General features: G+C 51.1%; 1 protein-coding gene and 1 long non-coding RNA gene across 3 annotated transcripts in view; one reads left to right on the top strand and one right to left on the bottom strand.

Moving 5' to 3' along the window:
* LOC146043063 (uncharacterized) overlaps positions 1 to 11,797 on the bottom strand; it is a 23,844-nt gene extending 12,047 nt beyond the window's left edge. Inside the window, exon 1 of the long non-coding RNA XR_014464108.1 lies at positions 11,696 to 11,797. This is a non-coding gene — a long non-coding RNA (uncharacterized LOC146043063). The remainder of the gene's footprint in view (positions 1 to 11,695) is intronic.
* AGTRAP (angiotensin II receptor associated protein) lies at positions 11,790 to 23,200 on the top strand. Of its 2 annotated transcripts, XR_014464107.1 has the most exons (6): positions 11,790 to 11,915; positions 14,422 to 14,456; positions 15,442 to 15,553; positions 15,626 to 15,842; positions 21,692 to 22,783; positions 22,926 to 23,200. XR_014464107.1 is itself a non-coding variant. In XM_083163456.1 (5 exons), exons 1-5 carry the CDS (start codon positions 11,889 to 11,891, stop codon positions 21,784 to 21,786), a joined length of 486 nt encoding a protein of 161 aa, XP_083019582.1. In that variant the 5' UTR covers positions 11,790 to 11,888; the 3' UTR covers positions 21,787 to 23,200. The 2 variants fall into 2 exon arrangements, 1 of the variants encoding a protein (XP_083019582.1); XM_083163456.1 differs by having other exon boundaries at positions 21,692 to 23,200.
* Positions 23,201 to 25,412: the final 2,212 nt, after the last annotated feature.

Genomic DNA, 25,412 nt, shown 5'->3' on the forward strand with positions numbered 1-25,412 from the left:
GGGGGGGGGCCTAATTTTGGGGGCATGGCCTATACTCGCAGCTCCCCCCCCCATTTTGACGCTATGGGGGCATGACCCAGAGGCTCTGTTTATTCCCCGCTGCTTGGCAGCCGACAGGGGGGACTCCCAACAGCCCCCCCTCACCGCGGGACACTGCCGTCCGCGGGTGGGACAGCGGGACAGGCCCTAATAATCGGGACTGTCCCGCTAAAATTGGGACCCTGAGCCCTCTGCTACAACCGACTCCAACTGGCTGCTGCCCTCCTCTTCCTGGAATTCTGCCTCCGTCCTGACCTGTCTGCTGGGCTTGCTGCTTGTTAATAAATGTTGAGGCTTAATTTTGGTGTGGCATGGTGGAACACGGCACAAACACTGTATTAACACTATGGGCTAGATGCATGAAGCTTCAAAAGTGATAAATGGAGAGTGATAAATCACCAGCCAATTAGCTTGTACCTGACGAGTTTGAAAAATGACAGGCAAGAGCTGATTGGTTGGTTGTTTATCACTTTCCAATGTATCACTTTTTGAAGGTTAGTGCATCTAGTTCTATATATGTAATGGGCATCACGGTGTGGTGCATAATGTGTCATGGGCATCACAGTGTGGGGCATAATGTGTAATGGGCATCAAGGTGTGGGACATAATGTGTAATGGGCATCACATTGTGGGTCATAATGTGTAATGGGCATCACGGTGTGGGGCATAATGTGTAATGGGCATCACGGTGTGGGGCGTAATGGGCATCACATTGTGGGACATAATGTGTAATGGGCATCACGGTGTAGGGTATAATGTGTAATGGGCATCACGGTGTGGGGCATAATGTGTAATGGGCATAACAGAGTGGGGCATAATGTGTAATGAATGGGCATTATGCGTGTGTGTGTGTGTGTGGGGGGGGGGGGGGCAGGAACTTTTTTGGCAGGGGGAAGCAAAATGTATAGTTACGCCACTGTAAACGAAGCAGTCTTTATGTGTGAGAGGGGTCTGTAGCACAACAGTGGCCCAAGGACAAAATATAAACATATATATATACGCACATGACGGCATTATTGCGCTATGTACGGGCTTGGCCTGGTCTCCTGGGGAATACAGGCACCAAAAGTCAGAGAGAAAAGGGAAGAATGTGAGGATGAATGTCTGACCCCACAGTACTATGATCACTCACCAAACAATGGGCTCGTTCTGTAGAGAGTATGAGAGGGTGAAACACGAGGTCTTCCTCTATGTGCTGAGTACATCGATCGCCCGCGGGACATTTCTCATAATCCCCTATTATTCTCTCATCACTGCCACCATTAGGGGCACCTAACTAACAGATGTACCTAGAGCTGATGGGCGACCTGAGCCCCCAAGCCGCCACGTGACTAACATGATGCCACCATCTGGGGGGTGGCAACAGACATCAGAGGAGAAAACAGGGACCTTAATGCCACCCTTTCTAGGCATGATCGCCCCCATTCTAGGTTTGATCGTGCCCCCCCCCCCCCATCTAGGCCTCATCACCCCCTTTCTAGGCCTCATCACCCCCTTTCTAGGCCTCATCACCCCCTTTCTAAACCTCATCACCTCCTTTCTAGGTCTGATCAACCCCCTTTGTACCCCTCTTGCCCCCCCTTCTACGACTTATCGTCCCTTGGTCTGTGCGGGCCTAAGCCAGTGTCTAGGTCCTTGGACACAGCATTATTGGCATCATACGCATGTATTCTCTGGCGATCCTCAGTAACCTCAGAGTTAGGCGGCCATACACCTAATCTGGCTGGTTAGTTGGAACAAAATTCTGGTAAATTACTGGAGCAGATGACAGGTGAGTGACCAAAAACAGTCATTCAGTCATTACCAGGTTTTGTTGATCGGACACTGCATCTGTAGGTGTATGGCCAGCCTAATACCCCATTCACACCAGCCTAAATTCCCGGGTTGAGTCCGGGATCAACCCGGTACTAGCGCTGGTGTGAAAGGTTCCCGGGACAAAATCCCGGGCAAATTTCAACCCTGCTAGGTACCAGGGTTGTTCCCGGGTTCAACCCGGGGACCTGGCTGGTGTGAAAGGTACAGGTTATACTTACCCGGGTTGCCATGTCCTCGGTGTGCTGTCTGGACGGGAATCCACGCAGGCGGCGGGCGCAAATGACGGGACAGCCGGTGGATGATGATGATGCAGTTCTCCGGCGGCAGTGAGGACGCCGGAGAGCTGCGTCATCTTCATCCGCAGCCTGTCCCGTCATTTGCGCCGCCGCCTATGTGGATCCCTGGCCTGCACGGAGGACCAGCAACCAGGGTGAGTATTCTCCCCACCTCCGCCGCCATCCCGCCGACTGCCCACCTCCTGCCGGCCTCCTTCCCGCCCCCTTCTCACACCAGAAAATGCAGGGACATTTCTGGTGTGAATGGGTCCAAACCCGGGAATGTCCCTGCTTGTCCCGGGTACTGAATTCCCGGGATTGTAGCTGCATTTCTGGTGTGAATGGGGTATAACTGAGACGAGCGATGCTCAGGCTGGTGATCTCATAGTGCCATTCGGATTCTTCTGAAGAAGGACTGGTCTGAAATGCAGGGCCAGATTAAGCCTTTAGGCGGGGGGGCCTCTCTATCTTGTCATTACTGGCTGCAAACTGCACGGGAAAATATGACACTGTCCCAACACAGTGTAACGGTGGTATAACTCAATGTAATGGCTGTATAACACAGAGTAAAGGCGGTATAACAACACAGAGTAGCGACGGTATAACACAGAGCAATGGCCATACAACACAGAGCAACGGCGGTATAACACAGAGCAACGGCGGTATAACACAGAGTAACGGGGGTATAACACAGAGTAACGGCAGTATAACACAGAGTAGCGATGGTATAACACAGAGTAACGGCCGTACAACACAAAGTAAAGAAGGTATAACACAGAGTAGCGATGCCATACAACGCAGAGCAACGGCGGCATAACACAGCAACGGCGGTATAACACAGAGTAACGGGGGGTATAACACAGAGTAACGGTGGTACAACACAGAGTAAAGGCGGTATAACACAGAGCAATGGCCGTACAACACAGACTAAAGGCGGTATAACACAGAGTAACGGCGGTATAACACAGAGTAACGGCAGTATAACACAGAGTAACGGGGGTATAACACAGAGTAACAGCGGTATAACACAGTAACGGCGGTATAACAGAGTAACGGCGGTATAAAACAGAGTAACGGCGGTATAACACATAGTAACGGTGATACAACAGAGAGTAAAGGCGGTATAACACAGAGCAAAAGAGAACCGAGGGCTGATTAAGCTAGAGGTGCCATAAACTGCTGAAGGAATCCCAGATGCCTGCACTTTAAGTTGTGTTTGTTAAGGGGGCTATGATGCTGCAGCAAATAGCCAATTAGGGAGCAGGGGAGGAGTTACTGCAGTTAGGAATAGCCAGAGGGTCAGGTGATCTGCCTCTCTGGTCCGAATTTCCTGGCTGTAAGGTGTGTTCAGAACCCCCTCCTGTACAACTACTTTGATTCTGCTTGATTTCCTTATAGCCCTCATAATCCTCACATCTCCTCTTTCTTTATATATCTCTCTCCTCTCTCTCCCCTATCTCGCTCTTTTCCGGGGTTCTGACAGCCTTCTCTGTCCCTGCAGCGTGCTCCTCAGCAGTACGGCCTAGTTATGCCGCGCCCACGTAGATCGCGCAACCCACCCGCCCGTTACCTGGATCAGGGCTCCCCCTCTGATCCTGCCCCGGCTGGCGGCGAGCCGGCCGGGCGGGGAGGCAGAGCGGCGGCGAGACCGGGTGCGCGGCGGGGCGCAAGGGGGGCCGCGTCGTCGGCTGATGACGCGGTCACCCACGGCGTTAGGCCGCGACCGCGCAGGGTGGTTAGTGCGCCCGCCGGGGGTAGCGGAGGCTCCCCTGGGGGCAGCGCGGGTCCCAGGAGAGGCACCAGGTCGAGGGGGAGTTCAGCAGGGCACGCGATAGGCGCTCCCACAGTGCGGCAAGATGGCCGCCGGGCTACAGCAGCGCGCAGCGTTCCACAGCAGGCCCAGAGTGCTCGCACTCCCCCAGCATCCAGGAGACCGGCGGGGAGGGGGGCGCAGGGAGCTCCTGCCATTATCAGCGTAGCGCTTGATGGAGCTACAGCTCCACTGCCAGCAACCCCACGGCGCCTGCTGGCGGGGCCCCCCATGACTCCCCTGCAGAGAGCTAGAAGGAGGTGGCTCAGCAGGGCCCGCCTGTTGCCACAGGGCCATAGGCCATCACAGGGTGCGGAGTCTAACATCGCTGCTCCAGCCCCTCCCACTGCGCAAATGTCTTCACCGGCTGTTGACATGGCTGTGGTGCGACAGCTAGTGGCTATGCTGACACCGCAGGCGGGTCAGCTGCCGGCACCACCCACCGGGACAGGACCGGGGTCCCTTCCCCCCGCTATCCCTTCTGCTGGTAGTATGGCTGACGGAGGGCCTGCTGCTCACGTGATGGCTGCCCTTGGTTTTTCACCCGCGGCAACGGGTTCCATTCCTTCCGCGGTCCCTGGGCCCAGCAGTGACACCGCAACGGCTGGCGGGTGTCGAGGCAGCAGGGCCGACAGAGGTGGCCGGTCCTTCGGGGTCCACAGGAGCGTCCACAGCAGGAGCTGTTCCAGGTGGGTCCTCTAGCACACACAAAAAGCGCAGGCGTAGACGTTCTCATACCTCCTCGTCATCGGGGTCCGAATCAGTGACGTCCGGTGAGGAAGGGGGTCATAGGTCCAGACGCAGGCACCGCCGTTCTGGGAGACGCCGCAGGCGATCCCAGTCCTCTAGCGGTGACTCAGGCTCCCCGCTGTTCCCCAGGGGACAGGTAGTACATTGCGAAAATACCGCGGTGCTGAGAGGCCTGCGGCGTAGCGTCAGGGACCGCATCAGGGAGGGCAAGTACGTGAGCTTTTTCACCATGACTGCCCAAGATGAGAAAGATTATCGCGTAGCGAAGCGCAGAGGGGGCATAGGGGAGGCTGCTTATTGCACGTACCAGAGGTGGCAAGTGGGACTATTCATGTTCGCGGCTTGCTATTTGGAAACCAGGCCCCAGGAACATATGAATGTGATAAGGTACATTCACATGATGCATGCCATGTACATGGATGATGGCGAGAGCGTATGGCGGGCCTATGATGAGCAATTCCGGCGAAAGCAGTCGGGTTGCGAGATCATGGCTCTCGGGGCCAAGGATGTCGAGGTCTGGATGGGTAAGAAGCCATCGGCTTCGACCACCGCGACTGCTGCATCCGCGGCCCCGGCAGCGCCGGCGGTCCCGCGCAGGGGCCCTTCGTCCTTTCGCGGGGGCGCAGGTGGAGGGCAGGCAGCTGGGAGATGCTTTGCTTTTAATGGGGCAGGATGCGCAGCGGGTGCTCGCTGCAGATTTAAACATCAATGCTCCAAGTGCTGGGGAGGGCACTCGGTCAAGGACTGCCCGCGCTCCAAGCAAGCAGGCGGGGCTGCCAGGAATAATGCTGGAGCAGCCCCGGCTCCAGCCCCTCCTCAGTAAGGCTCCTTCTCCGGTGAGGGGTGACCGCCTGGCCGCTTGGCTGGAGCGGTACCCCCTCAGGGAGGAGGCACAGTTTCTGGCCACAGGTTTCTCGCAAGGATTCCGTCTCCCCATCCGTGGAGAGGTGGCATCTGGGTGTCCTAGAAACCTGAAATCTGCCATCGATATGCCCCACGTAGTCCTAGAGAAGGTGGCAAAGGAAGTAAGCCTAGGGAGGATGGTGGGCCCATTTCCTGAACCCCCGGTTCAGAATTTGGTCCTGTCCCCGGTGGGGGTGGTGCCCAAGAAAGAGCAGGGCAAGTTCCGTCTGATACAACACCTATCCCACCCCCCGGGGCTATCAGTGAATGATGCAATTCCGGCGGAGTTGTGTCATGTACGATACCAATCCTTTGAAGAGGCTTTGACGATAGTGCGCAGCTTTGGGAAGCGGGCGCTGCTGGCCAAGGTGGACGTGGAGTCAGCATTTAGATTACTCGCCCTGCACCCCGACTCCTTTCGGTTCATGTGGTTCAAGCTGCCTTCCGGGTTTTACGTGGATCGTTGCTTGCCCATGGGCTGTTCAGTGTCCTGCGCCTACTTCGAATGCTTTAGCAGCTTCCTGCATTGGTGTGTCACGGAGAGCTCGGGCGAGACAGGGGTCGCCCATTATCTGGACGACTTCCTGTGCGTTGGCCCGGCTGATTCCCCACGTTGCGGGGCTCTCCTGAACGCAATGCAACAGCTGTTTGGCTACTTCGGAGTCCCCATCGCGGCAGACAAGACAGAGGGGCCGACTACGTGCCTGTCTTTCCTGGGTATTGAGATTGACACGCAGGCCGGGTGCTGCAGGTTGCCCTCCGATAAGCTTGCACGGCTGCGGGGGGCGATCTCCCAGTCCCTGGCCTCTGGCAAGCTCAGGGTGCGCCAGCTCCAGTCCCTACTGGGACTGTTCCACTTCGCGTGCCGGGTTATCCCCATGGGCCGGGTCTTCTGCCGAAAACTAGAACTCGCCATGTCCGGCCCCAATAGGCCCCAGTTCTTTGTACGCCTGAACGCAGAGCTCAAGAGAGACCTTAGAGTGTGGGAAGTTTTCCTGCGCGAATTCAACGGGGTACTGTTGTGGCCTAGCCCTGCAAGTAACAGTAGGGATTTGCAGCTATACACCGATGCCGCGGGGGGTATTGGTTTCGGCGCGTTCCTGCATGGATCCTGGTGCGCTGCGACATGGCCGGACGAATGGGCCGAGGAAGGGCTCACCAGGAACATGCTACTGCTGGAACTGTTCCCAATAGTGGTGGCCTTAGAACTTTGGGGCGACCGCTTGCGCGATGCCTGCATCACTTTCTGGTGTGATAACCTGGGGGTGGTGCAGGCCATCAATAAGCAGAGCTCGTCTTCGCTGCCGGTAGTACGTTTGTTGGCCCGCCTTGTTTTAAAATGTTTGCAGATTAACTTGCATTTTGTTGCCAGGCACGTGCCAGGGGTGGACAACTCGATTGCCGATGCCCTGTCCAGACGTGACTGGGCTAGGTTTTGGTCCCTGGCGCCAGGGGCCGAATTGAATGGTGAGCTCTGTCCTCCTTATGTTTGGCAGGTCATCAGGCAGGCATGGAGGAACTAGCCATGCGGGCTATTGCCCCCAGGACGCTGCGTTGTTACCAAGCTGGCTGGCTGGAATGGGAACAATTCAGACTGTCCGCATCCCAAGCAGGTAAGGCCCCGAGTGATGCAATGACGGCTTTTGTGTGGAGTTTGTACTCCGGGGGGCAGACTGTGTCGGCCGTGAGACGGCTGTTGGCCGGTGTGTCGTTCTTCTCATCGCTGTATGGGAGATCGGACCCCGGCCGGTCTTTCGTGGTGTCTAGAGCCTTGAGGGGCTGGCGCCGCGCTTGCCCTGTGGCTCCGGATAGCAGGCGGCCCATAGACGTGTCCCTGCTGCCTCCTTTATTGGGGGCGGTGAGGGATATCTGTCATTCCGATTATGAGGTCCAGCTGTTTCGCCTAGCATATGCTATGGCTTTCCACGGAGCTTTCAGGGTTGGCGAGCTGGTAGCCCCGTCAAGGCAGCGGCCTTCGCCTCTGTCGATAGAGGACGTAGTGATTCAGGTCGACTTGGTTTGGTGCCGGGTCCGGCGTTCCAAGACGGACCAGGCTGGGAGAGGTCAATGGCTGTCATTGCAGCCGTGCCCGGTGGAAGGGATATGCCCAGTGGCGATGGCAAGTTCCTACGCCCTGTTGCGGCCCGACTGCCCGGGGGCGTGGCTAATGCACTTGGATGGTTCCTCGTTGACCAAATACCAGTTCTGCCATGTTTTGGGGCGTGCCCTGGTCTCGCTTGGCCTTGATCCGAGGGAGTTTGGAACACACTCTTTTCGGATTGGGGCGGCCACATCTGCCGCTGCTGGGGGTCAATCCGACGCAGAGATACAGTCTCTGGGTCGATGGCGTTCGGCAGCATTCCGCAGATACATTCGGCCTGGTCTAACTGTCCAACTGCGTGACTGTAGCCGACTGGACGCATAAGTACTCGTCTCACTTTAGCGGGAGTCTTGAGGTGGTCCACTTTCCCCCGGGGGCACAATTCGGCTGAATTACAATTTGACATGGCGTCCTGGATAGTTTACTCCGGGGGTTTTCTGTGCAGTGTGCCTCAAGGTCTGGTCGGCTACGGTTCCTTTCTCTTCTCTCCCTCTCCAGTGTGTTTGATTTGTTGGGAGTGGCGAGATGTAATGGCATGCGTCCTAACCTGTTTACATCTTGCAGGTCGCAGGGACGTCAAGACGGTGTGGGTGATGGGACACTCGTTTGTCCACTGGGCATCAAAAGCGTGTGAAAGTTTGAGTGGGAGTATGCGTGCAAAAGCTCGAATGGTTCGATGGTTGGGAGTGCGTGGCATGCTTTGGGGAGCGTTGCAGGGCTTATTGCTACGGTCAGTGCGGGACTTTGGAGTCCCTGAGGTGCTAATTTTGCACCTGGGCGGAAACGATCTAGGCCGATGCACTGCCTTAGAGTTGCGGTCAATTATTATCAGGGACCTGCATATTATAGCCCAGACGCTCCCCTGCTGCCGCCTGGTCTGGTCCTCCATGATCCCCAGGCGGGTCTGGAGGACAGCCAGGTCAGGGCCCCGCTTGGATGGCGCACGGAGAAAGGTCAATGCTGCGGTGCAGCGATACCTGTTGGCGAATAGCGGTGGTGTCATCAGGCATGACTCCATCGTCTATAAGCGGGGTTCCCTGTATAGGCCGGACGGTGTCCATCTAAGTCCCGAAGGAATGGAGATATTCCTGGACGACCTGTTTAGAGGTTTTTAGTTGAAGTTATGGTTGTTAGGTAGAAGTGCTGAGCGTTAGGGTGGCGGTGCTGCAGCCTAAGGCTTGGCTTGTGGCGGTAAAGAACGGTCCTTGTTCAAATGCTGATATGAGGATAGTGGGGTGCGCTCTCCCCTCAATGATACGCCACGAGCCCATGCCCCTTGGACAGGGGATGGGCTGCACCATCCGCACGGGTGGGTTGCGTGGGAGAGTTGAACACCAACGCTGTGTGAATGGTGTGATGTCATCTTACCCTTCTTTTCTCTATGACCGTTCTTTAGGGCCGCCACCCTCTTTTATAAGATCAATATATATAAATAGTTGTCAATAATAAATTTGACATTCATATTGAAACGCCAGCACTTGTGTCTGTCTCTTTATTTTAGTATAAGTTAGTTAAGTTTAGATAAGTTATTAAAGTGGCAGGGCATAAGGATTACCGATGGCAAGTTTAAGAGAACCGAGGGCTGATTAAGCTAGAGGTGCCATAAACTGCTGAAGGAATCCCAGATGCCTGCACTTTAAGTTGTGTTTGTTAAGGGGGCTATGATGCTGCAGCAAATAGCCAATTAGGGAGCAGGGGAGGAGTTACTGCAGTTAGGAATAGCCAGAGGGTCAGGTGATCTGCCTCTCTGGTCCGAATTTCCCCACCCTCCCTCCCTATTTTTCTATCCTTCTTGGCGGCGGTAAAGAACGGTCCTTGTTCAAATGCTGATATGAGGATAGTGGGGTGCGCTCTCCCCTCAATGATACGCCACGAGCCCATGCCCCTTGGACAGGGGATGGGCTGCACCATCCGCACGGGTGGGTTGCGTGGGAGAGTTGAACACCAACGCTGTGTGAATGGTGTGATGTCATCTTACCCTTCTTTTCTCTATGACCGTTCTTTAGGGCCGCCACCCTCTTTTATAAGATCAATATATATAAATAGTTGTCAATAATAAATTTGACATTCATATTGAAACGCCAGCACTTGTGTCTGTCTCTTTATTTTAGTATAAGTTAGTTAAGTTTAGATAAGTTATTAAAGTGGCGGGGCATAAGGATTACCGATGGCAAGTTTATGTGTTATAATTGCAGGGGGGAGACAATATATATATATGCAGGGGGAGACAATATAAATATATATAGAGGTAAATGCAGGGGAGGAGACGATATAAATATATATAGAAGTCACCTGTTGACCTTTAAAAAAGGGGCGCATTTGGCCCCGAAACGTTGGTCTATTTTTCAGGGGCAGCAGTTAAACTGAGGGGGAACGGGGACACCACCTCTCATGGGGGTTTATTCTGGTTCGGGCGGCTGGGCTGTAAGCGCACGTTCTGTTTTTTTTTTTTATCTGCGCATGCGTACCTTCCGCAATGCGCAGGCGAGATGACTCCACAACGCTCACGGACAGTTCTTTCCGTGCAAAAAAACCTGTCCGCAAGAGTACGGTCATTGTGGGTGGCATAGGGGCGTGTTGAGGGGAGCGGCCGAAATAATGAGGAAAACTGGGCGTAAACATGGGCGTACACGGGGGTGTGCACAAAAAATGTACGGTGCTACTACCGCTCGATCGGCGAAAGCAACGTGCATTTCGGACACAAAACAGGCGGCCGCCAAAGATTGCTCCTGACCACCCCTAGAGATACCGCATGAGAGCGGTCGCCTGGGTCTGCTAATTAACGCTGATTACTACTCAAACACATACACCTGAATGTAATAAGCAATGCTGCAGCCTATTAAGTCCAAACCATTATTTCACTACATGCAAGCCACACACACAGCCCTCAAACACATTGGAAGCATATCTTTCTACACTTCTCTACATGTAAAGGTTGGTTTCATTTTAGTTAAGATTCTTTTTAAGACCTGCTTATATATGCCAAGGTAGTTATTTGGTAACCATTTACACACATTCAGTAAGTGTTTTCATATACTTTAAACAGCAGCATACTCAATCTACACAAGTCGACATGTGTCAACGTTTTCACTCGAATACAAACAATTTTTTTTCCATTTTGATAAAAATACATAAAACAATAATTGAACAACAATAAGAATAAATCATTTAATTGTCTTAATCATAGTTGAAAGGCTAGATTATGAGGGCCATATATGTGAAGGGTATGCCAGTGTGCACGGACGTACGCTAACTCTCACGATCGGTGACATACGCTGAGTTTTCCATTGAAAACAGGCGAGTCCCGTCCGTAAACGGTGGCGTACGCTCTGTTGTACGCCAGTTGTCTGTGTATAAGCGGTGATCCGTCCGTGTACGGTGGCGTATGCTCAAGTGTACGCCACTCCCCTTTGTCGGTGTTTGTGGCCGTCCGTATGCGGATGTTTTGTGGGTGGACTTTCGCTCAACGTCCGCGTACGGTAAATGTACGCTGATACGGAACGTACGTACGTTTAGCCGCCGCAACCAGAATAAGGCCCATGGTGAGCTGGAAGCCTGGAACATTTTAACATCCACATTGGCCCTGCACTTTAATTCTTGCAGAAAAGCATTTTAGTTTGCAGGGGGATCTCAAGTACCCTATCACTTGCCCTGTCTCTGCCTAATGTGGGTAGGGGAGGCGGTAATTAGGTGGCAGAAATGGTGGAGGTATCAGGGTGGGTCAGGGGAATAAGTAACATGACCCTCTCCAGGAGGGACACAATGCTCTGTTCCTGGACTTCCATAGGTTAATTGAAAAGAATGTTGTTGTTGTCACACAGGTTTTATATCCTTATACCAATGAATGACGAGGGAAGTCCAGGACCAGGAGCACAGCATTGTGTCATTTTGGGAAGTATGTATACAGGCTGCTTGGGGTATAGAAGGGGGTGGGGGGGGGGGTAACTATGGGCCGGTGGGGGTATAAGGGAGGGGTCAGTGGACCACAATATTGCCCCCCACCTTTTACAGGTTCCATGTGGCAGCGCATGCTGGGACTTGTAGTGCCACTGACTACACACCGGACGCCGTAACATAGCAACGAGTCCCCCGCTCGGGTGTCACATGACTGCACTCGCACTGTCACATGATCCCGGGCCCCGCCCCCTGGCGGGCTATAGCGGTGTAGCGCAGAGCGCAGAGTGGAGAGTGAGACATGGAGCTGCCGGCGGTGAACTTGAAGGTGAGACACCCGGGGAGAGGGGGCGGGGGCTACACAGGAGAGACGGGGCAGGTGGGCTACACCGGGGGGAGAGAGAGAGGGGGGCCACACCGGAGAGAGGGAGCAGGTGGGCTACGCCTGGGGGGGAGAGAGGGCGGCAGGGGGCTACACTGGGGGAGAAAGGGTGACAGGTAGATTGGTGGGCAGGGGGCTACACTGGGGAATATATGGGGACAGGGGGTTACACTGGAGGGGGGCAGGAGGCTACACTGGAGGGGGGGCAGGAGGCTACACTGGGGGAGAAAGGCGGACAGGTAGATTGGGGGACAGGGAGTTACACTGGGGAAAAGATGGAGACGGGGCTACACTGGGAGGAGAAAAGAGGGACAAGGGGGCTACACTGGAGGGGGAGAGAGGGGGGTTACACTGGAGGGGGAGAGAGGGGGGCTACACTGGAGGGGGAGAGAGGGGGGCTACACTGGAGGGGGAGAGAGGGGGGGCTACACTGGAGGGGGAGAGAGGGGGGGCTACACTGGAGGGGGAGAGAGGGGGGGCTACACTGGAGGGGGAGAGAGGGGGGGCTACACTGGAGGGGGAGAGAGGGGGGGCTACACTGGAGGGGGAGAGAGGGGGGCTACACTGGAGGGGGAGAGAGGGGGGTTACACTGGAGGGGGAGAGAGGGGGGCTACACTGGAGGGGGAGAGAGGGGGGCTACACTGGAGGGGGAGAGAGGGGGGGCTACACTGGAGGGACAGGGGGTGTAGTGGGTACGTATGCTGTCGGTATATAAATGAGGGCGCACTGGTGCACACATACTGGCAGTGCTGCAGGCCCCAGGTGAGGGTGGCTCAGGTGTTCCTGGTGCAGGAGGAATGTGTGACGTGCAGGTGACACTGTTATTATCCTGTGTGGAGACCATGCAGGGTGTCACGTATGTGTGTACAGGGGCAGAGGTCGATATATACTAAATCTTGGAGAGAGAGAGAAAGATAAAGTAGCAGCCATTTCACTCCTCCCTACTACAGGCTGCATTTGATAAATGATATGAACTATTTGGCTGCTACTTTATCACTCTCCTATCACTGTTTAGCGCTTAGCACGTCTGCCCCAGAGTGCGCTTTGTATATAGTTGCCTGTAAGTAGGATATAGCAGAACTGTGTTGTCACCCTGTGGGGTCACTTCCCCTAGTGCCTGACTGCACACAATAGGGGAAATGAGACTCCATTACAGAATGTCCGGGACATCACATGTTATGTCACACAGATACTACCTGTGAGTGGGTGGTGGCAGTGCCCCCCAGCAATGCTCCCGCCTATCCGCACTTCTGCCGCAGGAGGGGAGATGGCATGCCTGTCACTAATGTTCTCCGGTGTGATAGAGCTGACAATGGCGCTCACTGTGACTTTATCTCTCTACCCCCCCTTTATCACTCTACCCCCCCTTATCACTCTCCACGGCTTAGTACATAGACCCCGCAGCCTGTAACATGGCAGCTAGGAGCTGGTTGGCAGTTACTTTATCTCTCTCCTAGACTTAGTACATAGACCTCAGAGTCTTGTTTGGCAGGCAGTGCAGCCTGTCCACTGTGTCCTCCTGTGCAGCCGTCCGCTGTCTCCTCCTTGTGTAGCTGAGAACTGAGTACAGCAATAGTGGCATCCGTGTTCTTGCTGCAGACTGATGGCGTAATGGTGAGTAATCCCCTGCAGATTTGTCATGTGGTCCGGGTGATCAACCACAAGGCAGCACATATGTTACACATAAGCAGCAGGGCCAGGTTTTCCTGCTCTGCTCCCAGTCAGCGTTTGCTGTTATCAGTACATATTCCGCAGCACAATGAGGCGCTTCCTGTGATTGGTTATCTCTGACCCCCGCTGGCCTTATGGCCCATACATACTAGGCGATTTGCATGGTACAGGTTGTCCAAAATAACATCCAAATTATTCCAAAAACCAGACGTTCCAGAAAGTGACAAAAAAATTTCTTGCTAACAGTGCTACTGGGGGGCGTCTGTAGCTGGCGCTACTGGGGGGCGTCTGCAACAGCGCTACTGGGTATATGATGTGTAAGGTGCCCACACACACGGTGCGATGATCGCACCCGTTAAGGGATGGATCGCATCACATGCGTTTTGCGTGCAATGCGATTTTGTGCAGCACATACTTTTTGTACTGTGCGATGAGATGCCCGCGGCAGCGCGCATCGCACGGTGAAAACGCACCCTGTATGGGCACCTTTTAGCTTTCAAGATCAGTTCTTGAGATAGGACACAAACTTTGTTTTATGTTTTGACACCTTGTTTGATGCACAAATAAAATATATTTGTGTGTATTTCATGCGTTTGATGTATTTATACAACATAACTGCAAGATACATCATTGAAATATAAAAATATTCTGAAATACGGAATAATCCGTTATCCAAAATTCTTTTGGTCCCGAGCATTTCTGATAAGGGATAATCAGGCTGCATAGGGAAGAGACATTGCGCTGTATTGTTCTGTAACCTGAACCTTTCTCCCCCCGCAGGCGATTGTCTTCGTGCACTGGCTGCTGTCAGTATTGTAAGTACCGCTCCCGTCCTGTCCTGTACAGAATGCCTGCGTGGATGGTGATATTACTGTGGGCATTCGTGTCGTTGCTAATGGTGGCGGAGGGTGGGGTCGGGCAATACCACAGGGCACTCACATTGCCAATATGTGCCTATTACCGTGACATGCAGTATATGGGTACGGATTCCCAATACGTGTGCCAGGGGTGTGTGTGTGTGCGCGCGCACGCTAGTGAAATCCTTGCCCTCCCTGCACATCACACATCAGATGCGCTGGGTGTTAGTAAATAAGCCCCCTGCACCACCTCATGTTACATACATAAGGACCGGCGGAGTCTCCCAAAACGCTGGTGTCAGAAGTGTTGCAGATATGTCTGTATTTGCCTACTGTGATGAGGGAACCCAGCCTAACTACATTGTGTGTTTGTGTCATATACACCTTACACACAGCCGCTGTCATCTTACACAATGAATATGGGAGACTCGCCTTGTATACTCGCAGTGATGCCAGAACGCTTCATATGGCGGCGACTCCGGAACGTTTCGTGTGGTTGTGGCGATGCTGGATGGTTTCATGCGGTGTGGTTGTGGTGATGCCGTAACATTTCGTGTGATGCGGTTGTGGCGATGCTGGAATTTTTCGTGTGGTGCGGTTGTGGCAATGCTGGAATGTTTTGTGTGGTGCGGTTGTGGCGATGCCGTACCGTTTCATGTGGTGTGGTTGTGGTGATGCTGGAACGTTTTGTGTGGTGTGGTTGTGGTGATGCTGTAACATTTCATGTGGTGTAGCTGCGGCGATGCTGGAACGTTTCGTGTGGTGTGGTTGTGATGATGCCGTACCATTTTGCGTGGTGTGGTTGTGGCGATGCTGGAACGTTTCGTGTGGTGTGGTTGTGATGATGCCGTAACATTTTGCGTGGTGTGGTTGTGGCGATGCTGGAACGTTTCGTGTGGTTGCGGCAATGCATCTTCAGAAGGATTTGCTTTGTGTTCCACAGTGCCTGTATTTACCAGTGGCTTCCGAATGCCTATTATTTGGCGAACTTCTCGGTCCTGGCCATGGGCATCTGGGCAATCATGCAGAGAGACTCGGTGGACGCAATCTTTATGGTAAGAAGAATCCCCACTTCCTTCATGCCCTGGGCTGTGACATGACTGTACTGACCAGTGTCTCCCCTGCAGTTCCTGGTCGGGCTGGCCACCACCATGGTCCTGGATATATTGCTCCTTGCCCTTTACTTTACGGCTGCAGAAATTGCATCGGAAAAGACCCCAGCGCGGGACCTATTTCGTTTTAGTGGCGGTATGGCGATTCTCAGTCTGATACTCAAGCCCCTCTCCTGTTTCTTCACATACCACATGTATGTAGAGCGAGGAGGAGACTGCACCATCAATTTAGGTAAGTGAGCTTACTCACCCCAAGGCTTGTAGCTGTACACAGGCGTGCACTCACGCTGTAAAGGAGGGTAGGCAGTGAGTGACCAATGGAGCAGGCTCTGCCAACCTCTTCCCACACACGTATGCCCACACATGTGTACACACGTACATGTACACAGACACGCCCACATACATGTACACAGACACCTACGGTCTACAAGGCAATTCGCTTTGGAGGGGGTTCCTGAACAGTGCCAGTCAGAGGCATTGGGCTCCTGCCATTTGGGTTCATGGAAGGTTTAATACAGGCATGTCCAAACTATGACCCTCCAAATGTTGTGAAACTACAAGTCCCATCATGCATTGCCACAGTTTTACTATTAGGGAATGCTAAAACTATGGCAAGGCATGCTGGAATGTGTAGTTTCACAACAGCTGGAGGGCCATAGTGTGGACATGCCTGGTTTTAATATGACTCTCTGTGATGTCACTAGCTCCTAGTGAATGGATAGGCTGCACTCTTTGTGATGTCACTTGCTCCTAGTGACTGGGCTCTCAGTGAAGTCACTGGTTACTAGTGACTGAGCTCTCGGTGATGTCACTAGCTTCTAGTGACTTCATGGCGCACTCGTGGTGTATAAGCAACATGTAATATATACAGTCAGGACCATATTGAGACATCGACACAAATTCTCATTTTGGGCTCTATACACCACCACAATGGGTTTGAAATGAAACAAACAAGATGTGCTCTAACTGCAGACTTTCAGCTACCAAGAGACCAATTATATCAGCATTTAGAGATCACATGGAAATCTGATAATGGCTACTATCAACTAGTTCAATCGCAACCCCCGATACAGTTCACTGGACTCATTCAGACCCCTCTTTGTCAGTCTTCAATGTCTTGTCTCCTCCCCCCCCCCCCCCCCTCCCCCACACACATACACTTTTCCACCTTCCCATATTCTATATATGTGTGTGTGTGTGTGTGTGTGTTAAATCGTATTTCTCACCTTCTTCAATTCATAGCCTCTTAATGATAAGCCAACGGTTCTACCTGACTATGCTGCTGTTTACTCCCAAATGTCTATTTTTTTTCTTTTTTAATACCGCCAATTACACGTTGTACTGTTTATTACCAATGTTTCTCCATTGATCAGACAACGCTTCCTTCGAAAAAAATGTATTTCATTTGTCTTACTTATTGTACACCTGAAAATCTTTTCAATAAAAATGTATTTAAACCCCCCCCAAAAAAAAAAAAAAAAACTGCAGCCTTTCAGCTTTAATTTGACGGTATAATATAGAGTTCTGGGCGCTGAATGAATTTCTATACCTGCAGCGCTCGTACCTAATGTTACTCTCCAGGTAACTTGAAACCGTGAATGAATAGAAAGTCAGGTGACTGTGCGCTGGTATAATCTGTTACAGGTGAGATTACAGTGATCGTCTTCCCATAATATGTGTAAACCAAATCTTCCCTTTATATTGCGTACTGTATCTTCGGCTAAAACAGGCTCTCCGTATCAGTAATGGGTAGAGGAACCGTATCAAAAAGATACGGTATTGAATAAGGTATACTACAATAGGGTAAAACACACATTTATTGAACACCATAAGAAATTTTTCACAATTACAAAAACTCCCAAACCACGCCAATGGTACGGATGGGATTTACCAGATGTCCAGCTAAGGACTGGAGTGTTTAAATTACAGAGGAGGGTTCCAGTGCTGGTGTACTTTAAAAAGGACCTGGAGGTGGTTTCTTCCGGAGAACCCAGGATACCTCACAAAGATAATCTTACAGGTGATTTTTATCCACCAACATCTGGTAAAATCCCATCTGTACCATTTGTGTGGTTTTGGAGTTTTTGTAATTGTGACTTTTTTTTTTTTGTTGTAATGTATGGTTCCTCTACCCATGACTAATATGGAAAGCCTGTTCTAGGTGAAGATATGCAATATAAGGGAAGTTTTTTTTATTAAATTTTTTTTACACACATTTTATGGGAAGATGATCACTGTAATTTCACCTATAACCGTTTAAAGCAGCTCAGTCACCACTTTCGACTCGTTTAAATTTAGGGTATTTACATCCAAATCAGGTGAATGGTGTAAGATTTAAAACCGTTTATATATACGCCTCCCACTTTTTAAGGGACCAAAAGTAATGGGACAATCGACTCAAAAGCTATTTCATGGACAGGTGTGGGCTATTACCTCGTTATTTCATCATCAATGAAGCAGGTAAAAGGTCTGGAGTTGGTTCCAGGTGTTACCTTTACATTTAGAATCTGTTGCTGTCGACTCTCAATACTGGATCCAAAGAGCTGTCACTATCAGTGAAGCCATCATTGGGCTGAAAAATCTAAAGAAATCCTTCAGATGGTTGCTTTGGCCACACCTAATGTTTTTGCTGTTTGGAACATTCTTAAAAATGCAGCACCGGAAGACCATGGAAAACAACTGTGGTGGATGACAGAAGAATTACTTTCCTGGTGAAGAAAAACCCCTTCACAACAGTTGGCCAGATCTAGAACACACACCAGGAGGTAGCGTATCTGTGTCAAAGTCAACAACCAAGAGAAGACTTCACAAGAGGGAATATAGAGGGTTCACCACAAGATGTAACCCATTGGTGAGCCAAACAACATCTAAAAATACCTTTACAGTTCTGGAACAACATCCTATGGACAGATGAGACAAAGATCAACTTGTACCAGATTAATGGGAAGAGAAGTGTATGGAGAAGGAAAGGAAGTGCTCATGATCCAACATGTACCACCTCATCAGTGAAGCATGGTGGTGGTAGTGTCATGGCGTGGGCATGTATGGCTGCCAACTGGATGAATCCTGAAGTGTTGCGGGCAATATTATCTGCTCATATTCAGTCAAATCCTTCAGAACTCATTGGACGGCTTCACAGTGCAGGTGGACAATGACCCGAAGCATACTGCAGAAGCAACCAAAGAGGTTTTTTTGAAGGCAAACAAGTGGAATGTTCTGCAATGGCCGAGTCAGTCACCTGACCTGAATCCCATTGAGCATTTCACTTGAAGACAAAACTGAAGGGAAAATAAAAGTACTGAAGGGAAAATAAAAGTACAAGCAGGAACTGAAGACCTTTGCAGTAGAGGCCTGGCAGAGCATCACCAGGGATGATACCCAGCGTCTGGTGGTGTCAATGCGTTCCAGACTTCTGTAACTGACTGCAAAGGATTTGCAACAAAGTATTAAAAGGTAAAAGTTTGAGTTAGGATTGTTTTATGTGTCCCATTACTTTTGGTCCCTTTAAAAAGTAGGAGACACATATAGAAACCGTTGTAATTCCTACACCAGTCACCTGATTTGGATGTAAATACCCTCAATTGTTTGGTTAATTTCAAATCCATTGTGGTGTATACAGCCCAAAATATGAGAATTTTGTTGATGGACCTGACTGTAAGTTGTTTCTGTGGTGGCGTCCCTGAGAGTAATTATCCATTCCCCTATACTGTGTAACTCAGGGCTGGGCAATTGCGGCCCTCCAGATGTTGAACTACACATCCCAGCATGCCTTGCATCAGTTTCAGCATGGCCACATAGCAAAAACTAATGCAAAGCATCTTGGGATGTGTAGTTCATCAACATCTGGAGGGCCGCAATTTCCCAGCCCTGGTGTAACTCCTCACCTTACACACAGGAGAGTAACATATTGGTGAATCCCATCTCCGGCGCCCGATAATCTGCTCCTGTATTTATACCTCCTGTAAGCGCTGATCAGTCACCAGGTAATACAGGGACACCATTGATAGGGGACCATATAATATCTGCGTGACTATGGAGTCCCGCTCTCATCCCTGCTTCTGTCTCTTTGGACATCAGTGTCTCTTCCCCCCCCCCCCCCCCCCCCCCCACATCTCTGACACTTGACTGTGTAACATCTGCCGGCCGACTCCTATGTCAGCGGTACCAGTTACCACCTGTGTCAGTGTCTCTCTCCCCCCGCATCTGACACTTGGCTGTGTAACATCTGCCGGCCGACTCCCATGTCAGCGGTACCAGTTACCACCTGTGTCAGTGTCTCTCTCCCCCCGCATCTGACACTTGGCTGTGTAACATCTGCCGGCCGACTCCCATGTCAGCGGTACCAGTTACCACCTGTGTCAGTGTCTCTCTCCCCCCGCATCTGACACTTGGCTGTGTAAAATCTGCCGGCCGACTCCCATGTCAGCGGTACCAGTTATCACCTGTGTCAGTGTCTCTCTCCCCCCTGACACTTACCTGTGTAACATCTGCCGGTTTTCCAGATGCGCCAAACAATCTGAAAGAGGATTCATCAGAGAAAATTACTTTACCCCAGTCCTCAGCAGCCAATCCCTGTACCTTTTTAGAGATTATCACTTTGCCCCTGATGGTTTTTCCTGGAGAGAAGTGGCCTATTTCCACCACACCACCCTCCAAAAGTCTCTGCCTCACTGTGTTTGTACATGTATTAACCCCTGCCTGCTGCCATTCTTGAGCAAGCTCTGCAGTAGTGGTGTCCAGATCCTGCAGCTGAATCAACTTTAGGAGCGCCCTCAAGCCGCCTTCTCAACTATTTTAATCTCTCTCCTTTTGAAGTTTGATGATTTGATAAATGGCTGATTTACTAGCAGCAATATCCTTGCCTGTGAAGCCCTTTTTGTGCAAAGCAATAATGACTGCACATGTTTCCGTGCAGGTCGCCATGGATAACCGGAAGAACAATGATTGCAAGCACCTCCTATATTTTAAAGCTACCAGTCTATTATTCTAACTCAATCAGCATGACCAAATGTTCTTCAGCCTTGTCCTCGTCGGCACTCTCATCTCTGTCCATGATAGAATCATTTACATGATGCCAGTGTGTCCTTTTTGTGGCAAGGCTGAAATGCAGTAAAAATGTTGTTTGTGGGATTAAGGGCCTAATTCAGACCTTATTGCTGCAAGTAGTTCGTTGCCGCCCAGACAGGATGAAAACCCACCCCATGCAAATCTGCAAGTGAATAGAGAAAAGTTAGCAATCCACAATCCCGTCGGACATCCATACACCATTCACGTCTGTCCCGTCCACAACTCTGCAGCAGAGACGGGCTGACCGAACCAGGTGTGGACGTTTTTAAAACGACTGCGTTTTTTTTTTAATGACGCTCAGAAAATTGTGAGGGAATTGTGATTAGAAAACTTCTGTTGCTATTTGATTGCTATTGTTGCTATTCCGTTATTGAATGGATTGCAAATTCACACATCCGTGATCAACTGTCAATCGGGCCCCAAATTCGTTGTCATGGCAAAGAGGGACTTTGCAATTTATATGAATTTCCATTTCCAAGGCAGCAAAGGTTAATATTTGTATAATTTTCAAAACTTTAGCCATGGCTGTACACATGGAATTTCTGTTGTTCAAGGCGTTTGATTTATAGAAGTTTGGGAACCACTGTGCGAGTAGTCTATTACTAGGAACTGTTACCATGAATTAATCTCCATTACAGATGTACTTCTATACTCGGGCGGGATCCTTGTGTGTGTGTGTGTGTGTGTGTGTGACATTCTCTAATGGACAAAACCATATGCACTGCAGGTGGGGCAGATGTAACATGTGCAGAGAGTTAGATTTGGGTGTTTTATTGTTTCTGTGCAGGGTAAATACTGACTGCTTTATTTGTACACTGCAATATAGATATCCGTTTGAAGTATACCCCCACCCAAAGCTAATTCTCTGCACATGTTACATCAGTCCCACCTGCAGTGCACATGGTTTTGTCAATTAGAGAGTGATTGTGCCTTTCCGAGTGAATCAGAATAATCCCCACAGTGTGTGCTTGGCATTGATCATCTTGCCTTGTGCTCTCTCTCTCCTGCCTTCAGGGTTCCTCACGGTGTCCCGAGATCGCAGCAATTACCAAACGATTGATCATCCAGACGCAGCCGCTGAACCAGACAAGATGCCATCTCGTTACTGAGAGCTGAACGATGCAGCCTCTGGCACTGACCCCGCACGGCCAGCCTGAGCTCTGGACCCATGCTTGTACCGGTGTGGTGCCTTTACCCATGCTGCCCATCTAGACTCTTCTTCCGCCATCTCCTTCACCAGCAGCGGGCGCAGTACAGTAGCAGTCACACTCAGGAACTAGTGACATTGCCGTGCCTCGCCTCTGCCCTGTACTGACGGTGCCCGGTGCACCTCTACACGGAGGTGCTGCTTTGTAATTTATATAATGTGAGACCCCAGAAATGTGATCGGCTGGAATCTGGATACTCGCCTGGATTACTCCGGATTATGCATATTACTCCTCATGTGCTGTGTACAGTTACAGGTGACCGCATCCCGTTAAGATTCTACATTGTCGGCTAATTACTGTACAGTCATAATAACTGCAGCTGACTAATGTGAAAGCCAGGCTGTATATAAGTAGTTGTACATAGTTATAGTGTCCCCCCCCCACCCCCACCCCCACCCCCACCCCATCATTATGACAAAGCATCGCAACCATGTTCTAGGAGCTGCAACGCCACTCAGTCACCCTGTGCGTCCAGTACTGTGAAAGGAATATGTAAGTGTGGACATACAGTACCGATTATGGTGCTAGTGATGTCACTAGTATGTAGTTAGCTGATAGGCTGGAGCTCATGACACGGAGCTCACAGTGTAGATAGGGCATTCCCAACCACGGTCCTCAAGACACACCAACAGTGCAGGTTTTGTAGATATCCAGGCTTGAGCACAGGTGATTTAATTCGTATCTGAAGGGATTCTGATTAAACCATCTGTGCTGAAGCCTTGATATCACAAAAACCTGCACTGTTGGTGTGCCTTGAGGACCGTGGTTGGGAATATCTGGTGTAGATGGTGCTAGTGATATCACTAGTATGTAGTTAGCTGATAGGCTGGAGCTCATGACACGGAGCTCACAGTGTAGATGGTGCTAGTGATGTCACTAGTATGTAGTTAGCTGATAGGCTGGAGCTCATGACATGGAGCTCAGTGTAGATGGTGCTAGTGATGTCACTAGTATGTAGTTAGCTGATAGGCTGGAGCTCCTGACATGGAGCTCAGTGTAGATGGTGCTAGTGATGTCACTAGTATGTAGTTAGCTGATAGGCTGGAGCTCATGACACGGCAGCTCAGTCTAGATGGTGTCAGTGATGTCACTTGTACCTAGTTAGCGGCTCATGACATTGCAGCTTTCACTGTAGCCAATCTTCTTGCCTTGTAATGTAATGGGATATAAATTGTTCACAATGTTCCCTGGGCCTTATTCCTGTGTGTAAATGTTCGCTGCAGTATTATGTCTGTATTATAAGAGAATATTCTGTACTTTGATATATAATATATTCTGTGCCTTTTGAAGGATTAAAAAAACGCTTTGATAGAAATTACTGTATTGTATCACTTACAGGTGGGTGCGAGAAAGTGGGTAGCAAATATGTCTGCTGGAAATGTGCCTACTGAGGCTGCACCCCCCCCCCCCCCGCCCCGCCCAGGGGCAGTCCTGATGCTCCCAGCCAGAGGGTTGGTGGGCTTGGCCCTGGTGCTCCCATATGCGTATGTGCAGCACTGCGTCAGTCGTTATGGAAATGGCGCATGTGCTGCGTCTGACGTTATGGAAATGGCGCATGTGCAGCGCTGCGTCTGTCGATATGGAAATGGCGTATGTGCAGCGCTGTGTCTGTCGATATGGAAAAAGCGCATGTGCAGCGCTGCGTCTGTCGTTATGGAAATGGCGTATGTGCAGCGCTGTGTCTGTCGATATGGAAATGGCGCATGTGCTGCGTCTGTCGTTATGGAAATGGCGCATGCGCTGCGTCTGACGTTATGGAAATGGCGCATGTGCAGCGCTGCGTCTGTCGATATGGAAATAGCGTATGCGCTGCGCCAGTCATTATGGAAATGTTGTGTATTCCGCGCACATTTCAGCTGTGGTAATAGTAACCCGTTTACAAATGTTACATTTATATGTAGACCTCACTCATCCTGTTTCCTTCTTGCTCGTATTCCTCGGTGTGCGCAGAACTGAGCGGCGTGTAATGATGCAGAATCTACTGCGTAAGGAGAATATTTGGTTACTGGACGTGAATATTTAATGGCTGCTTTGTGTTACACGTTGTTACGTTTCTCCAGAGGATAAGTGTTCGCTGAGAGCAGAAAACTCTCCCGATCGTTCTAATCACTGCGTCCCACAGCGGCTCTGTCCTGCTAATTACTGCGTCCCACGGCGGTTCTGTCCTGCTAATTACTGCGTCCCACGGCGGTTCTGTCCTGCTAATTACTGCGTCCCACGGCGGTTCTGTCCTGCTAATTACTGCGTCCCACGGCGGTTCTGTCCTGCTAATTACTGCGTCTCACGGCGGCTCTGTCCTGCGAATTACTGCGTCCCACGGCGGCTCTGTCCTACTAATTACGGCGGCTCTGTCCTGCTAATTACTGCGTCCCACGGCGGCTCTGTCCTGCTAATTACTGCGTCCCACGGCGGCTCTGTCCTGCTAATTACTGCGTCCCACGGCGGCTCTGTCCTGCTAATTACTGCGTCCCACGGCGGCTCTGTCCTGCTAATTACTGCGTCCCACGGCGGCTCTGTCCTGCTAATTACTGCGTCCCACGGCGGCTCTGTCCTGCTAATTACTGCGTCCCACGGCGGCTCTGTCCTGCTAATTACTGCGTCTCAGTGGTTCTGTCCTGCTAATTACTGCGTCCCACGGCGGCTCTGTCCTGCTAATTACTGCGTCTCAATGGTTCTGTCCTGCTAATTACTGCGTCTCAATGGTTCTGTCCTGCTAATTACTGCGTCCCACGGCGGCTCTGTCCTGCTAATTACTGCGTCCCACGGCGGCTCTGTCCTGCTAATTATTGCGTCTCATGGCGGCTCTGTCCTGCTAATTACTGCGTCTCAATGGTTCTGTCCTGCTAATTACTGCGTCTCAATGGTTCTGTCCTGCTAATTACTGCGTCCCACGGCGGCTCTGTCCTGCTAATTACTGCGTCCCACGGCGGCTCTGTCCTGCTAATTACTGCGTCTCAGTGGTTCTGTCCTGCTAATTATTGCGTCTCATGGCGGCTCTGTCCTGCTAATTACTGCGTCTCAATGGTTCTGTCCTGCTAATTACTGCGTCTCAATGGTTCTGTCCTGCTAATTACTGCGTCCCACGGCGGCTCTGTCCTGCTAATTACTGCGTCTCACGGCGGCTCTGTCCTGCTAATTATTGCGTCTCATGGCGGCTCTGTCCTGCTAATTACTGCGTCTCACGGCGGCTCTGTCCTGCTAATAACTGTCACACACTGGTTCTGACCTGCAGGACATTGGAGAGGCTTTGGGATCAGGAGGTAAAATAATAAGGCCACTCATGGTTTCCCTCAGCCGTCAGCTGTCAGGCCTCTGAGAAAAGCAGAATAATAGTGCTCATTACACCCCTTCCCGCACACAGAGGGAGGAACGCAGCGAGGTCTCCCAGCACCTCTGCCAGAGATTAGATCATAATTAGTATAGTAGGACTGAGGCCGAAAATCCCCCTATTCCCTGGGGTCCTCCCTGACAGTACCGAGGAACTGGGGGAGGCATTAGATTCCAAATATGACCCCTCCCCAAACACA

Source organism: Crinia signifera, chromosome 19, assembly GCF_055691185.1.
Source record: "Crinia signifera chromosome 19, ASM5569118v1, whole genome shotgun sequence".
NCBI lineage: Eukaryota > Metazoa > Chordata > Amphibia > Anura > Myobatrachidae > Crinia > Crinia signifera.

Coding starts and splice junctions, on each gene's coding strand:
- AGTRAP (XM_083163456.1), top strand. CDS start 11,889: ATGGAGCTGCCGGCGGTGAACTTGAAG. Junction 14,457..15,441: donor CACTGGCTGCTGTCAGTATT/GTAAGTACCGCT, acceptor TGTGTTCCACAG/TGCCTGTATTTACCAGTGGC. Junction 15,843..21,691: donor AGACTGCACCATCAATTTAG/GTAAGTGAGCTT, acceptor TCCTGCCTTCAG/GGTTCCTCACGGTGTCCCGA.